At 36.8% G+C, this 16,554-nt stretch overlaps 2 protein-coding genes and 1 pseudogene across 14 annotated transcripts in view; 2 read left to right on the top strand and 1 right to left on the bottom strand.

The window, feature by feature from the left end:
* Positions 1-16,554, top strand: part of LOC139970834 (eIF-2-alpha kinase GCN2-like) — a 71,967-nt gene that overhangs the window by 4,571 nt on the left and 50,842 nt on the right. Inside the window, exon 2 of one of the 5 annotated variants that reach the window (XM_071976868.1) lies at positions 1,965-2,125. The exons of 2 other annotated variants lie outside the window; for them this stretch is intronic. The gene's annotated coding sequence lies outside the window, so the exon portion shown is untranslated. 2 more of the 5 variants (XM_071976869.1, XM_071976866.1) reach the window with 2 other exon arrangements.
* On the bottom strand, positions 7-15,424 carry LOC139970840 (general transcription factor II-I repeat domain-containing protein 1-like). 9 transcript variants are annotated; one of them, XR_011794225.1, is made up of 6 exons: positions 11,347-11,362; positions 9,503-9,677; positions 5,002-5,153; positions 3,730-3,807; positions 2,670-2,837; positions 7-1,483 (listed from the first exon to the last, which is right to left on the bottom strand). XR_011794225.1 is itself a non-coding variant. In XM_071976876.1 (4 exons), the coding sequence occupies exons 1-4, from the start codon at positions 14,685-14,687 to the stop codon at positions 1,451-1,453; spliced, it is 279 nt and encodes a 92-aa protein (XP_071832977.1). In that variant the 5' UTR covers positions 14,688-15,132; the 3' UTR covers positions 7-1,450. The 9 variants fall into 9 exon arrangements, 2 of the variants coding, with proteins under 2 accessions (XP_071832977.1, XP_071832976.1); XR_011794229.1 differs by lacking the exons at positions 9,503-9,677; positions 11,347-11,362 and adding an exon at positions 15,175-15,424 and having other exon boundaries at positions 3,773-3,807; XR_011794226.1 differs by lacking the exons at positions 9,503-9,677; positions 11,347-11,362 and adding an exon at positions 15,221-15,417.
* LOC139970837 (uncharacterized) lies at positions 11,805-14,124 on the top strand (annotated as a pseudogene).

The following is a 16,554-nucleotide window of genomic DNA, read 5'->3' as shown; positions in this document are numbered from 1 at the left end:
GTGAGTGTTTTGGGGTTTCCTTACTAGATATCGTTCATTAATTCCTTAAGTACTTAATTATAAGCCCACCATGCTAGTACTAGTTAAGTAGTAGTAAAGGCTTCAACATTGATGCACACCTGTCATTGACACACCTTTAATTATAACTAGATATCACATAGCGTTCATAGCAGGCAAACGTAGCAGAGTTACATATTTCAAGAGTTTGAAATGAATCCATTTCATGTCGGCCAATTAGTGGATCAAATTGTGGCTGTTTGTAAAGCTTTCAACTCTCTCTCCCAATTTTGTCAGTTTCAAACACTCTAAGTTTCACTTGTAAAAGCAGCCAACCCTTCACCACATATAGGTGCTTGTTTCATGTGTTGTTATCTTTAGTGATACATATACAATACCTAACTGTACATTTTTAAATTTTCATTGATTATCTTTGCATGGTATTATTTGTTGGGTTTTAATAAATATTTCTTACTTTAAAATCAAGTTTATAGACAAAATACCTTTCCTGACCAGATAATGACACGTAAATTGGTCAATATTAAAGACATGCGTCTCTTCTACTCCACCTGGAATTGGGAAGTCGATGGGTCTTTCAGAGGGGACAGGAGGAGGGGTCAAAGTGTTTATTTTTGCATAAGGAAGTGAGGGGCAAAACACATTGGGGGGGGCAGGGACCCAAGTAGGGGTGTCTCCAAAAGCGAACAAATTACACCTCATCAGGTACACTGTAAAAAAAAAAATCGTAAAGGTTTACTTGAAAATTGTTTAAAGTTGCTGCAACCAAAAGTCTGGTTTCCTCAGATTAATCCATGAGATGTTAACCATATCTTGGTTAAACGTTCATCCTGTTTTGCGTGTTTCATCATTATTGAGTTGCTGCAACCGAAAACAGTGTTTTCTCCTTAAAAGTGTTTCCTGAAATATTACCACTTTTGGAGTTACCTTCAACGGATTCAGTTTTAGTCTTCCTAATTTTAGAATTTAGAGATCATCTTTCAATTATCTGTTCAGAATACTATTTACACAGTACATATATATTTGTGAGGAAAATTATGTATATGATGGAATTCTCTGCCTTTAAGATTAATGTACAGAATAATAACAATGAATAGTAAGAGCTGTGAGACTGAAAATAGTAAGTGGCCAGGGGAGAAGATAGGTAACTGAGGTAGGTAATTGTTGAAGTAAATGTATATTTGTCTGCAGCTATAAAATTACACCTGTGTTCACAAGGTTTCATTAATTTGAGCCCTATTGATACCAAATGTCCAATGACCTCCACAAAAGCAATAGGCTTCTTGTAATTAACATCTACTTAATAAATATGGGATCTGTCCACGCTCCCCTTCTTGAGATATCATAATTATAGAATTATAGAACAATTAAAACTGATGGCTGAATTTCCATGGACCTTAAACATATACTGTATATCTCTGGTACGATAACACAATCAATAGGACCCTTTTCGGCTGTCCCTGGTGATCTGCACAGGTGGAGCAATAAAAATACAAATAAAAATTTTCAATAATTTTGTTTAAGTAAAGTACATCACATTGCAAGGGCCATGCATACTAATTTTCATTCCTTTTATGTTAACATTGATACTAAAGAAATAATTCTAAATAAATTGATGATATACAAAACACCCATAAATATTTGAATACAATGTAAAACAAAGAATGAATATTTTTTTTGCTAATTAGTTGCACTATTGTTTGATATTGAAATAATGTAAAAGCATGAGGTGGCCATAAGTCTTAATCATAAGACATACCTAACTGAAACAAAGCTGTGTACTTGTTTGTTGCAAATGTGTCCGAAATTATTTCCAATGAAACTCCATAGCATTAGCATATTATTAGAACATGGATTATTGTGGATATGCATAAAAAATGGCATACTGTGCTCTTGAACACCAGCTTGTTGAATGCAATCAATTTTATATGCTCCACATTTTCATACAGGAAACCAATGAAAAATCTCATATTATAGCCTATGACAGGGGTAGGCAACCTTTTTGAATGAATGGGCCAGATAGAAGGAGTAAACAATTGACTGGGCTGCACCTAACCAACGACCTGCTGTTGATTTCAAACCTTTGATTCCGAGGACTTTCAAGCAATAGGTGTGTGTACTTAATCTGTATTCACAAAAACTTAATGTCAATACAGTAATGTTGATACTTAATAGGGATAATAGGCATACTTAACAGCATCCTTATTGCCGATAAATTCTGAGCAGCTAGCTCTTTTTTTGTGATGATGTAACATAGATTTTTTTTTTTCTTGAGACATCTCACGGGCTGCAAAAAAATCACAGGTGGGCCACATGTGGCCCGCGTGCCGTAGGTTGCCCACTCCTGGCCTAGAAGGACACCACAACTTTTATTCAAATGGTTAACCAATATATATGCAGATCCAAAATATGTGTAGAAGTTGCCTATAAAATACATGCGATGGGAAAGATGTAAAGGAGCTTAGAATGAGGGTAAATATATTTGGGCTTTTTTTTGTTCACTCTCAGTCTTAGTACAATTACTTCCAATAAATTAATGACAGTTTGTCAGATCTTATGTTATGACATCACCACAACTTGCACATTATTTTTATGCAATTATGACTAGATATAACTTGAATCCTTACAGATCACACATAATAGCAGCAACTTACTAACACATGTAAGCTCATCTTTGGCAGCAAAAATTGCTCTTAGCTGCCTCGGTCCATAAGATGATGGATGTCTCAGTAAAATTCCTGGGGGCATCCCTTCCATTTTCACAATGCCTTGCTTCACCTTGGAGTAAGGCATCCTTCTGCCACTTACTCCACATGCATCAGCTTCAAATATTATAAAGGAAATGGTCATTATCAATTACAGTTCACATTGTGATGTTCAGCTTTAATGAATGCTAACTTTTCAGTGTGCTAGTGTAAAAGCTGGCTTGGAGTGGTGAAATACAAAACAGTTTGCTATGTACGATTCATGCATCAACAATTTCTGTACTGATTGATGTCATAAACTAATGGCAAAACAAAACTCAATTTTATCACATTTTAATACTTAGCTTCTATTGCTTGGTAACTTTACAATATTTCATGAATTAACAAAGAATATAATCAAAGACCAACTGTTAAGTGGTTAGAGAAATTCTGAGCAAGATTAAACGGTATGCAAGAAAATTAAAATCTCATAAACCTAGAACGTGGCACAAAGAAAATAAAACAAAGTTTCCATATTATGTGATAGTCATTTCATGCCATATTAAAATGTGTGCTGTAGCCATGTGCAAGTGATTTCAACAACCACACTTAATTTTACAATGTGATATCTGACTTTATTAATAAGGTTATTAACCTAAAGTACATCTGTCCATTATGCACTGATGTCATTTATGTAAAAAGCATTAAAAATCACGTTTTCTAGCACTCCTGTCTGCGACCTAGGAGTAGTCAGTGTCCTTTCTAAGGAATTCATCAAGAACATACAGTAGGTGGTACACCTAAACAAGACACCAGCTGAGCAAACACCTGTCTAATTATGCATAATTTTGTGACAGACATGAGTATAACACAATATAGCATATACTACTGACATGTCACTGTAACTCTCTTTGTTCAGAATTGAAACTATCATTTATTTAATTAACATATTTTGTTAAAAGTGAATGGCAAGATCACTTAGAAATAAGAATGTTCTAACAGTGTTTGTACAATCTCATAAGAAACTTACAAGATTTCTCATTAAAAATAGGTTGGATGACATTGATTGTCACCTTTTCTGTTCCAAGAGCACTGGATGGAAAACCCTCTGTTTGGTAAAGAAAATCAAGAAACATGTGGAAATAGTTAATGGAAACAGCTGCAAGGTCACTAATGAAAATTTAATTCTCTCGAAACACATCCACACAATACATGCATGTAAGGCAGCAACCCTTCTCATTAAGTTCAATAATTGTGAATTTATATATGTGACCAAGGACAGAGGTTAATGCATGGACATACAACTCCAGTTCATAGCAAGTTTTGTGGTTTAAATTTTACTACTAACAAAGTAATATTTTAGGAAATTGGTATGATTATGGCACAATTCCCAAGTATTATAAGCAGTATTATGTCTTTACTTCCAAATTGTTCTCAGACATTCTACATGCACACAGAAGATGACTGAATGCCCCGGTGTGGTAAATTTCATCAAGGGTGGTAAAAAAAAAACGGTTAAGGAATTTTGACTAAAGGTGACCATATTTGAAAGTCTAGCATATTTGGGGCCAATGCAGCATACCTTTGGGGCTTGCACACAGCATTACATTAAATTTGCTATAGACCCAAAAAATCATAAAATAAGAAAAACATCTCCAAGTACAGGTTACATTTCAATACTGTGGGGTCAAATGGAAAGGGGGGGGGGGTTGGAGGGGTTGCTTGTTAACTAAGTTGACTGGACTACCTTATTTTAAATGCATTACAATTTGTCACAAAAATGAATGGTTTTGGAATCCTTCATTCTTTAGTCTGTTCAATTAAAGCTAGAAGAAAACTTCCGGTATCAGTAATTAAAACGTATAGAATGGATTCATACTGAAAAATAATTCTGCACTAATGAAATGATATCATTATCATACTGGCAATATGACCCAGATTCCAACATATTCTAAAGTGAATGGTTTCAAACAAATCATGTTTAAAAATCATGCAAATTCAACATTTAAAGAAAATAAGTGATCCAAGACTGTCCTTTCAAACTGAATAACTATGTACAAATAGGTAGACTCTTGGATTTCACTGCATTTAATATTTATATTCGGTGGCATAATATGGTGCCAATTATATTTGGTATAATTGCATGTGTATATGCCAAAACAGTTACACTGCAAAGTTAATTTTCTTCCTTGTTCAATATCAATAGTGTACCTTGGTCCATCTGTACTCTTATCAAGCCTTCAAATATTGTGAGTGATGGACTTTGTCGCTACCCCAAATGCTTTCTCAATGTATCACTTACAATTAAGGAAGGCTCTGAATGACTCTTTGGCCAGTCCAGGGTACTTGTTAAGGAACATTGTTCCTTTTGATGTTCCGTAGGACAGTCTCACTTCCGGCACTCAGGACCAAATATCCCTCAGTGGTTGGTATTATTTCATTTTGTTTGTCAATCTGTAGTTCAATAAAATAATTGATATCTGATGTTCAATTTATGTTACATCACATGAGATCAAAAACTTAAGGAATTACTGCACAAAAATTGCAAGTAATATAAAAGGGAAAGTAAAAGGCAAAATGCTTAATACTGTAGGATGAGCCCACCAAAGTCTCTTTGGTAAGACTTCCATGAAATGCATTTGGCATACTTGCATGACTAATAAGTACCATAATTTTCTTTTCATTTTGATCAGGAAGCAGAGCTCAGATTAAAAAGTATCCTGTTAACATGTTACAACTATGCTTAATTATAATTATAATAACCCATCCAATAACACATCTGCCAGCAGGCTGTGGAGAAAGGCTAGCCAATAGGCTGTATGATGCTTGTTGAGTACGTTGATATATAAACAAAGCCAATGAACTGAGTGGATATTACCTTGAATTCTTATCTGACCTTATATTTATATTATATGTCATGTAAAGTATGTAAATAGACCTGTTTGACATTATCTGTATCAAGATGCAATATTTCCCTATGCATGCATACATACTATACTGTGGTCGTCGTACATTTTCCCATTTGGGCTAAAAGTTGAATGTATTGTATCCCACATTCTTGCCAAGGTGTTAAATACTTGAAGTTATCCAACAACTGTACAAGCCACAAATATAACATATTACGTGACACAGTTGCATTGCTTACAGGTATATGGATTTTTTTTAAGGGTACTGTATAATAGGTAAAATGGTAATGTGAAATGAAACAACAATTGTTTGGAACTTGATTGGCTAACTTTGAATTATCACATTTTCACCAAACATTTTTGATGCATTGGACACAGTACAGGGCCAAAGCCAAAATTACCATAATTGTGGTAGGACGGAATTTGATAGACCTTTTGAATAACACCACATGTAGCATAAATGAAGAAATCAGGATATCCATACAAACAGGTCAGTCACAGACTGCAACAAGTTGCGTTGTGCGGTAGTCGGATTTCACACAACCGGTAGTGTTGCAACATGAATCCCGGTATCGTAACTACAACCGGTATTTTCTTCAACTTTCATCGACGGTTCAAAGCACTTAGTTACGAGACTGTCAATGTCATTCATTCAATATACATAGCCTATAGGTTATGTACATACTCTTACACGCACGTTCATAAAAAAAAAATTAAAAAAATAACACGCTATATTAGGGCCTTTGTTTTTTAACATACACTTCCAAAAAGAAAAGCACAAACCTTAGAAAAAAGTAACCCACACCATCCTTCATTCATACTCGACGTACGATAATAGATTAACACGTTCGCACGTGGATTAAACTTGTAATCCGTACACAAACATAAATTGGGAGTTCCCCACTAATCCATGATATTGGAATAGGGCAACCCCTTCAAGTTCAAAAGTTCACAATGAAAAGTTTTTAACTATCAACAAGTCACAACGTGTTTGGAACTTCAGACAATAAGAATGTTACATAGGGGCTACGTAAATACGGGATTATAAACTACATACATAAGAATAGTACAGATTTATTTATATCGTTAATCGGCTTTTGTTTATTCCAGAAAATATACTTTCAATACGTACAATATCAATCTTTCGTACAAAAGATCTTAAAAATTAAAAAAGTAGCGAAAAATAAATATAAATGACACCGTGGAACCCCCCGCATTAATAAACGAATCCATTTCATTACATCATCAAATCTCAAGAACTGCTGTGTGTACCTGTACCGTACCCTAGGCTATAATAATATAGTCCCGTGCGAAGATGGATTTAAACTGGATATACTCCCTGCGGTTTTGGCTCAAAATTTATTAAATTGTTATAATTATTATAACAAAATGCGGTGAAATGCATAAGAGTAAGATTTTGTACACGGGAACCTTGACAATCATCGTTTGAAGGAAGAATAAATAACGAAAATTTCAGAATTTCTACCTAAGAAGTCACTTTTGACCATGCTCTTGTGCTTCCCCATCTCAACTATAGTCTTCTTGTCTGGGGCAATACACAGTCAACTCTACTTAACAGTTTATTTAAGTTACAGAAACGTGTTATCCGCAATATGAACCAGACTCATTACATCTCGCATACTGCTCCTCTCTTTATAGACTCCAATACATTAACTTTATATGATTTGTACAAGTACCAACTAGAGATATTTATGTACAAATTTCATCATGGTCTTCTCCCACCAGCTTTTAATAACTTTTATACTTGCAATTCTAGTTATCACACTTATAACACTCGTTCGATGAATATGCTACACCATCCTTACTCTAGAACTAGTCTTAACCATTCTCAAATTCGTAGCACAGGTGTACCCTTCTGGAATTCTCTTAATCATGCCATTAAAATTTCTCCAACACTCAATACTTTTAAGCAAAAACTAAAACAATACCTACTGCATAGCAATCCATCTTAGTTGTACTTCCTGTTTTTTTTCTCTTTTGCTTCTTTTTCTTTTTATAAGATTCTGACTTTGTTGGGGTTTTTTTTTTGGGGGGGGGAGGTGGGACTGGGGTTGGTGGGGTGGGTGTTGCATTTTGCACTTTCTTTGTTACAAAGGGACCAGACCAGAAAAGTATCCACTTATTTCTGGTTCCTCTACTTCCATCTCACATATATATTATTTCAATACTCTATATTTACTGTTTAATGTATTTGATACCATCTATATTCATCATTAATTGTTCAAAATGTAAAATAATGGAATGTAGAAATAAATTCAATTCAATTCAATAACTTTGAGGTCCTGTAACATGCTGAGCGCAAGTAACGTTCGATATTTGGTGTAGCCTAGGTGCAAATTACTATGTGAAAAGTTGATTCGTTAATATATAGGTCTAGGCCAGTACGTAAATTGGTCAGATATTATTCAAACTAAGAACACAGAAACCAGAAAAAATCGTGTTTTGTTTTCTTTATTTCAAATAGTAACACGTAGACATTTTTATTATGTCCGGGATTCCCGGGAATGATACCGAAACGAATGTAATAACCGGTTGTTTTCCCACTACCGGTAGTATTTACACATTGCTTTGTGATCGGGATTAGTCAATACCGGGATCGGGATACCGGGATTCACTTGACTACCGGGATCCTGCACAACCGTAGCAACAAGACACAAAAAAAACACAAATTTGAAGATGTTGCCATGGTAACACAAATATATTGACGTGGTGGGACGGAATGATAAATCTCATGAAATCATGTACATGTAACCTTTATGTAATTACAGTATTATCAAAAGTAGTACAATAACATAGTAATTAATTACACTGACATGGAGGTGAACTATTCTTCTAGGGGAACAACTAGGACTATTTAAATAGTGATGGGATTTAATTATGCATGATAAAAACCCATTCTCAATTTACCCAAAAATGTGTTGTTTTGACACATGAGGTTCAAAACTGATGTGATGCACGTACAGTATGAAGGAATATCCAGATACATAAAATTTTGAAGTATCATCAATTAATCACATTGTTGTAAGGTTGGGTGTTCAAGGAGTCTCAATAAGTTTGTAATCTTAAGTGACAGAGGTAAATTTTGGACCAGACATGCTGTTTGAAGATGCCTTCCATTTAAAATTCCGTCCCACCACACCTTGTTTCCGTCCCACCACGAAAATGTTGGACTATCCCTCTGTCTATCCAGGATAAAATATTTATTTTTTCTCCACTCAGAGGTGTCAGTTACACACATAGTTGATAGTTTGGAGTGTTAAAAAAATTTTTTTTTCCCCCTTGGAAATTAAAAAAATATGTTCAAAAATGTGGTGGGACGGAATTGAACACTTTCGTTTTATTTTTTTCTTCATTCAAGAACTACTATTGATACATTTTATAGTGCATAAAGTATCCTCACTAAAGGCCATTTATACTGTCAAAAACAGAAAAATTCAACTTTGTTCCCATATGTTATTACCTCATTTTTCTGAAATTCCGTCCCACCACATCAGGAGGGCGCTACCTGCATTTTGGAATGACCGCATTCCATTGTTATGCGAGTTATCGAAAAAAATTTTTATGATTACAGAACTTTGGTTAGTTGTTCTCATAACCATGGGTGAAATGAGCCTAAGTGGCAATGTTCTAATTCCAGGTAAAGTGATGACCATTAATGGCTTTGGCCCTAGAGGGATGTACTGATAAAGTTTTTATAGGGAGTGCAATGGTAGTACAGCTAACACTACAGCTGCTGACAGTATATATACCTTGGACACATTTCATCTATAAAGCAAACACAGTTTGAAGTACAAATCAGTAGTTTATCTCAATGGGATAAGATTTCTCATTTTAAAATCGAGAATTTTGTGGCATATTGAAAGCATGAATATTTACCATTGATAGTATTTTTTTGTGGTCCACGTCCATTCTTTCTTCCTCCATTTCTGGTCTGTGGGGATTGGGAGGCTTCTGGCCCTGGCTCTAAACAGCGCCCTCTGATCCTGACCTAAGGTCCTCCAGCTCTCTCCAAATCTCTGAAGCCTCTCGCTTCTGGTAAGGTGTTTGAACTCTTCAATAAATGTAAATGAAAAAGTGGACAAAATAAATTCAACCTTTAAAACAATGGTACCCAATTGTTGAATAAGTTTAAAGAACTTGATAAAATGACTGTATTGTATTTCACAATTTTGTGGTTTGAAATATTTCACAATTGATTCTGTAACAACAAAATTAAAGCTCTCTGATTATACCCATCAAAAATGACATTTGTTTAAAATCAATATTCCTTTCTTTCTACTTTTTCAGTACTCACAATGTTAAAATGTTTTGGAAACACTGAAATCTTATAAAGCGTGTAAGCCTAGGATACCATAACCTTCCTTTGATGTATGTTAACTGTTTGTTTTGTGGGAACAGAAGGAAAAATATTTTGGGGTCATTTTATTTCTCAGATATACACAGAGCTTAAGTATGATTAATTGTCATTGATTTGATACACAGAATAAACAGGACACAATAGTTGAGGTAGTCATGCAATGCATTCAGAAATAATGATGAATAGTGATTGGACAAGAAGTTGACTGCAGTGCTTCAAATTCTGCTTCTGCTTGCAAATCCATCAGGCTAGAACAGACCAGTCGTACTGCACAACTGGAACTATAGTTTAAGAATAGGTCTATTACTTAATGCAGACTTAACTAAAGAAAACTGGCCAATCTGGGCTACAAGATACAGAAGGCCTAGCCTAACATACTGGCATCGTGTTCATTCAATGTCAATATAGGTTCTGGCCTTCTTTTACTTTTCAAATTGAATGACGTTAAACCTGAAAATAATCAAAATACAATCCAATCTTTTCCTTCAGTCTTCACCAGCTCTTTGAACGGTTTGAGCAATGTAAATGTTGCACAAGCTCGTATTAATTTAACAATCAGGGAAGATACTTTGCGATTGGCCACAATCTGTCTAGAGTAGGCCCTAGCCACTCTCCTGGTTGTGAGAAGACACTCCAACCAAAGGGGTTTCCCTTCCTGAACATCTATGAACTTGCATCAAAGTTGATGAAGATCAGTGCCCAAGTCCAGATGCATATGCTTCGCCTCACCCATTACTCCTAGTCTTACTCTATAGGCCTAGGACCTAGGCCTAGAGTATAAAAAAGACTTGGGTTGAGTCATATGGCTCTAAAGGCCTAGCTGTTGCACTTTGCCAGTAAGGCTAGTGCATGACCTATAATTGGGCATATAATGCTGCTATAGCACGGACTAAAATTAGTCATTACAGTCAGTTAGATAGCCTATATATGGCTGCAAGTACAATTAACGTTATGAAGTTATACTAGGCCCAGGCTATACTGACATCTGTTGAACACTTATCGAAAACAGAAGGCATGAAATAACCCGATGCTACTTCATGATCTAACACGGATAGGGTTTCAAATAAGCTACGTAATTAGGGGTCCTTTCTTATCCTTGGGTCTCTAAACTATTATTCGCAGGCTTAGTATCTACTTAATAATAGAAGTAGCTCACAAAGCCGGCATATAGGCTGGGCTGTAAATGTAATGTAGACCTTAAGTTTAGTTAAACTAGTATTACTTATTAGTAAGTACTTTCCTTTTACATTGACGTACTTTGCTCTTCAGTTTCCTAAATGGATTCTACCTTAGTAATTACTTTTCAATAAAGTGATGGAACTATGTTGAAAAGCGTTATAAATTCAAACTATATCATGCTTACCTGGTTGTTTACATACGATATGGTTTTTGTACAACCTCCATACGCGTGATACCTCAAAAGTTCGCGGGGTTTTCCATATCTACAAGATACGTCATTCATTGGGCTGTGATAACATTTCTCGACATACTAAACTGTGTGCAAAACGGTTTTCTTGAGAAATACTGTCACGTGAGGACTGGGTGTCAATAAACATTCTTATTGATAACTAATTCCATTGAAACGTTATCTTTTGTGATGGTCTACTGCAGTAAGACTTAAGCAGATGCTTATACCCCAATAATCCTATCTTGTAGCAGCTCTGTTTAAAGACACACCTTAGTGTTAAAGTTCTAGCCAAGCTCCTAAGTAATAAAATGGCAGAAGTTCCATCCCCCTCTTGAAATCCAAGTTATATTAGTTCAATAGCAAATACAACCAAGCCAGTGACCTATGACAGACTCCACGAAGATGTATTGAAGGTCAAGCTGACGACTTTAACTTGGTTAATGTCCAAGAGAGTGATTATGAAAGATCCAGAATGCTCCACCTGTGGTGGCAAAAAGAAGTTGGAAGCCATCTCTGGGCAAAAGGCAACAAGTGACGGCTACAGGTAATAACAATTTGTCTTCATACGTTCTTATTATCTTAATTCCAGAGAGATAATTTCACCCTTGATAGTTATTTCTGTTTATCCATATCCCACTTATTATCTCTCTCCCACATTGATGTAATCACTCCCTATCTCCACCTCCCGTTCTTCTATCTCCTATAACCCTATTCTCTACTTCCTACCCCTACTTCCTAACCAAAACCCTATTCCCTACTTCTTAACCGTAATTCCTAACCCCTAACCATAGCTCCTAACTCTTGAGAAGGCAAATGCTGGTCCATGCCACGAATCCCCGTCCTGGGGGAGGGGTATAGGGGAGGGTCTCCCTCCCCATTTGATTTTTTTGGAATCCTGGTGATGCCTACATGTAAAATGGTGGCACTTAGGATGGCTTTTGTCACCCAAAATTTTCTGAGAAATATGCATTTTTTTTGTGTGTAACATCAATAAATTAAATAGTAGGTGATAATTCATTCTTTCCCGTGGCATGAAAATGTTCACTGCTCGCCCCAATGAAAAGAAATATAGGCTAATTTGAGGTTCAAATGATGCTGTAAAGGAGGTTTTATACTCTATTATTGTATCTCTTTTCAGGTCAATCAGAATCTACATGCAATAGAATCCAAGGGCGTAGGAACCGGGGGGGGCTGTGGAGGGGCGGAAGTATCATTCCGCCCCCCCCGCTCCGCAAGTCAGAAAACCCCTTTTTCATTTCCAAATGAGAAAAAAATCTCATTTGGAGCACCAAATTGCATCTAAGGCCAGGTGAAAATACAAAATTAAGTTTACAAAATGGAGTGGGTGTTGAAGTGTGCTATATTGCACCAAATTGCATCTGAGGCCACATGGAAATGCAAAAAATTCCAAAGGGGAGGGGGACACCCCCTCCCCTTAGACCCCTCCCCCAGGCCGGCCATCAGTCTTCAGCCCCCCCTACTCAAAAGTACCTTCCTACGCCACTGATAGAATCGGTTCAGAGTCAAACCCAAATGTCAAAAAATGAAACAACATTCCATGACAAATGAGAAACATTATCCATAATTCACTCCCAACCCAGATTTGGTTGTTGTTATCATATAAAAACTTTTAATTCTCGAGTTCTTTTGCCATAAATTATGCATTTATACACTGTAGGATGATATAATTACTTCGTCGAAATTATTCCCGTATGCAGTATGTACAGGTGTTGGTTTTGAGTTGTTTTGAGGGTAAAAACAATGAGGTAACACGGAGTAGAAAACAGATAAAGACAGTCTGTTTTGCGTAGGATGAATGCTAAAGAAATGATGGTTGCTAAGTCAAAATTTGATGCAATTTTTTTTATGTATACTTGACAATTACAATGCGGGTTTTTCAGACGCTTGCGCGGGTCAGCGGGTTTGGGTGTGAGAATGCGGGTCCATCCTGCGAAATGCGGGTCAGTTGGGAGCTCTGCCTAACCCTTACCCTATTCTTTGCCCCATATAGACCTTCTTCCTAACCTCTATTTAATTATGTTAATATCTCTCTTCACGTACATAGATGGAGATGTTCCAATGCACCATGTCCGTACGGAAAAACTCCTGGTTCAAGAAGGCTAATTAAACTCACTATTAAAGAGCTCCTCCAATTCACGTACTGGTGGAGTCGCAAAGTACCCCAGAATTTCCTGGAGCACGAGCTGGGGTTTTCTTCTGCCACATGTGTGGACTGGTCTTATTTTGCCAGAGAGGTCTGCGAAGCCGTAGCAATGAACACCAGTTCACAGATAGGTGGAAGTGGCATGCATCCATGTAGAGATCGATGAAAGCAAGTTTGGTAAACGAAAGTATAATCGGGGAAGAATGCAAGACGGACAGTGGGTTTTTGGAGGCAGAGAGGTGGAAGACAGGGGCAAAATGTTTATGGTGCCAGTTGAGAAAAGGGATGAGACCACCCTTCTTACACTCATAAAAGAAATGGATAAGGCCAGGTTCAGTCATCCACAGCGACTGCTGGAAGGCCTATGATTGCCTGAGTAAAGAGGGGTATACTCATCTGAAGGTCAATCATTCTGTTGAATTCGTCAACGCAGAAACAGGAGCCTGTGCGAACCACATAGAGAATGAATGGCTGCACGCCAAAAAAAGTTTACCAGCATATGGAACGAAACATTCACATATGAATGGCTACTTGGCAGAACATTTGTGGCATTAGAAAGTAAAGCGTGAAGGTCAGGACCATTTCATTCAGTTCCTGTATTCTGTTTCTTCAGTTTACAATAGCATGTGACACAGTCCGTCCGTTCAGAAGCCCATTTAGGAACCCTTTTATTCATTTGGCTCATTTATATTCATTTGGAACTCTACCCCTTTAATTCATTCAAGCGAATCATTCACACGACGCACCTATTCACTGACTGTTATTCTATTGATTTGGGAGGCCGCTATTGACAGAAACCAAGCCGATGTGAGCACACGTTCAGCCGGGTTATACAGATAATACAGTTGCTATACTGCTGATTCAAAGTAAGCTTTCCCATTCATATGGTAATTCAGGCCTAAATCGGTACTAATTTAGAATCCGTTCATTCAAGCGAATCATTCACATGACGCACCTATTCACTGAATGTTATTCTATTGATTTGGGAGGCCGCTATTGAGAGAAACCAAGCCGATGCGAGCACACGTTCAGCCGGGTTATACAGATAATACAGTTGCTATACTGCCGATTCAAAGTAAGCTTTCCTATTCATATGGGACAGATTCTAAAGTCAGGCCTAAATCTTACTCATATTTTTCAGAAAAGTTGTAACTCCCCGTAAAGTGTGATTTTTTGGTCAACGAAATAGGTGCCCCTATGTGGTTTTGGTTGCCTCAAATTTCTGTATCCTAACGTACATAATACAATATAACACGAAAACACCGTATCCTATAACGTACAGTCTTTCTTTAAAATGGTTACTATGTAGCGTGTGCTAGTGCTAGGTTTGCAACGTCTCGTATTTATTGTGAAGTTACTAGTCGGTATAGACCTAGATTCCCATCATTTTGTGCGTTAATATGGAAAAATCAGGTAGCTGACATGTTACGGTACTACTTAGGCCTACTTAATAGTTAAAACTTAGAGGGCATAGCGGACAGTAATAATATATTAGTAGGAAGTTAGGCGGCATTGTCGCACGCACTACCGTATTTTTCTCCATTTCGCGTAACTGTGCCGCCCAGCACCCACCCGCTGGGGAATTAATTTAAAAAAAAATCATTATTTGTCGAACTTACCATTAAATGTTATATTTTTGGTTTAAAATCATAAGAACACATTTACCCAACGTCAAATAGAAGTATCTTTGCAAACTGCCTCGAAATCTTTGGCAAATTCATAAATGAAAATGTGCCCCTTACTGTGAACAACAATGTAAAGTTGTATGTACTTGCATACAGCGATATGATCTTTGGTGACAACTTCCGGGTTGCCATTTTCTTTTCGTTCGATCGACGGCAGTCAAAGACTTAATCCCGCCCCCAACATCTATGAATACGTCATTTGAAAGAGAATAGAATTTTCTTTCAACAGTGGTATCGTCTAAGATGTATGTATTATATATGTATTATATATTTTCTTTAACATTTTAAACTTTCATTTCTTGTTTACAGGTAGGTAAAAATGAGAATTTTACTAGCTGTATATGACATTTTTTGCTTTTATTTGCTTTATTTGATATTTAAATGATTTTTCTTTCTTAAAACAACACTGAGCTGCCACCCCTACTTTTAGTAAAAAGGTCCGTTTGTGAATATTTAGCCCCGCCTCCCAGTCTGGTTTGTAGCAGATTGGCTATGACTCATGACAGCTACATGTTAGATATACGAAAATGGCCACCCTCGCGATCCCCGACCCGTGTGAAATTGTGAATTTAGATACTTATTCCCCGTTCCTCGTTCGATATTCGCGAATGAGTAACTGCTATTCAGTTACTTATTCGATGGTATCGACGTAACACCTATGGCAAGACGAAAGCTTTCTTACCAGATGTTCAACATTTGGTCGTGGTAAGAGGTTTATCTATGGGTCATATGTACTCTAATGACAATGTAGAAGGGTACCATATTGCGTCTTGCCGGTCCAAAGAGTTCTTGACCAATTTAAATGACCACTAAGTCAACAGTTTTTTTTTAAATGAATGTAACGGGAACTGAAAAAAAATTAGGCCCCAAGCACAATCAGCACGCCTTGGACCACCTAACCAATGGTTCATATGAACTCTAATGACAATGTAGAATAGTACCATGATGCGTCTTGCCCGGTCCAAAGAGTGCTTGACCAATTTAAATGACCATTGAATCTTGACTTCTTTAGTGAGTTTAACGGGAAACGGGACCACGAAAAAGCTTTGGAACCTAATCCATGCAGCACGCATTGGATCACATAACCGATGGGTAACATGAACTCTAAGGACATTGTAGAAGAGTACCATAATGCGTCTTGCCCGCTCCAAAAACGCTTGACCAATTTAAATGACCACTATATCATCACTTATTAAATTAATGTAACGGGATCATGAATAAAAAGCATTTGGGCCCTAATCCATGCAGCACGCCTTAGATCAACAAACCGATGGGTAACATGAACTCTAAGGACATTGTAGAAGAGTACCATGA

The sequence above is a fragment of the Apostichopus japonicus genome, chromosome 8, assembly GCF_037975245.1.
Source record: "Apostichopus japonicus isolate 1M-3 chromosome 8, ASM3797524v1, whole genome shotgun sequence".
Classification (NCBI taxonomy): Eukaryota; Metazoa; Echinodermata; class Holothuroidea; order Aspidochirotida; family Stichopodidae; genus Apostichopus; species Apostichopus japonicus.
The sequence above is the reverse complement of the archived record's forward strand: the minus strand, read 5'-3'. Positions and strand labels throughout refer to the sequence as shown.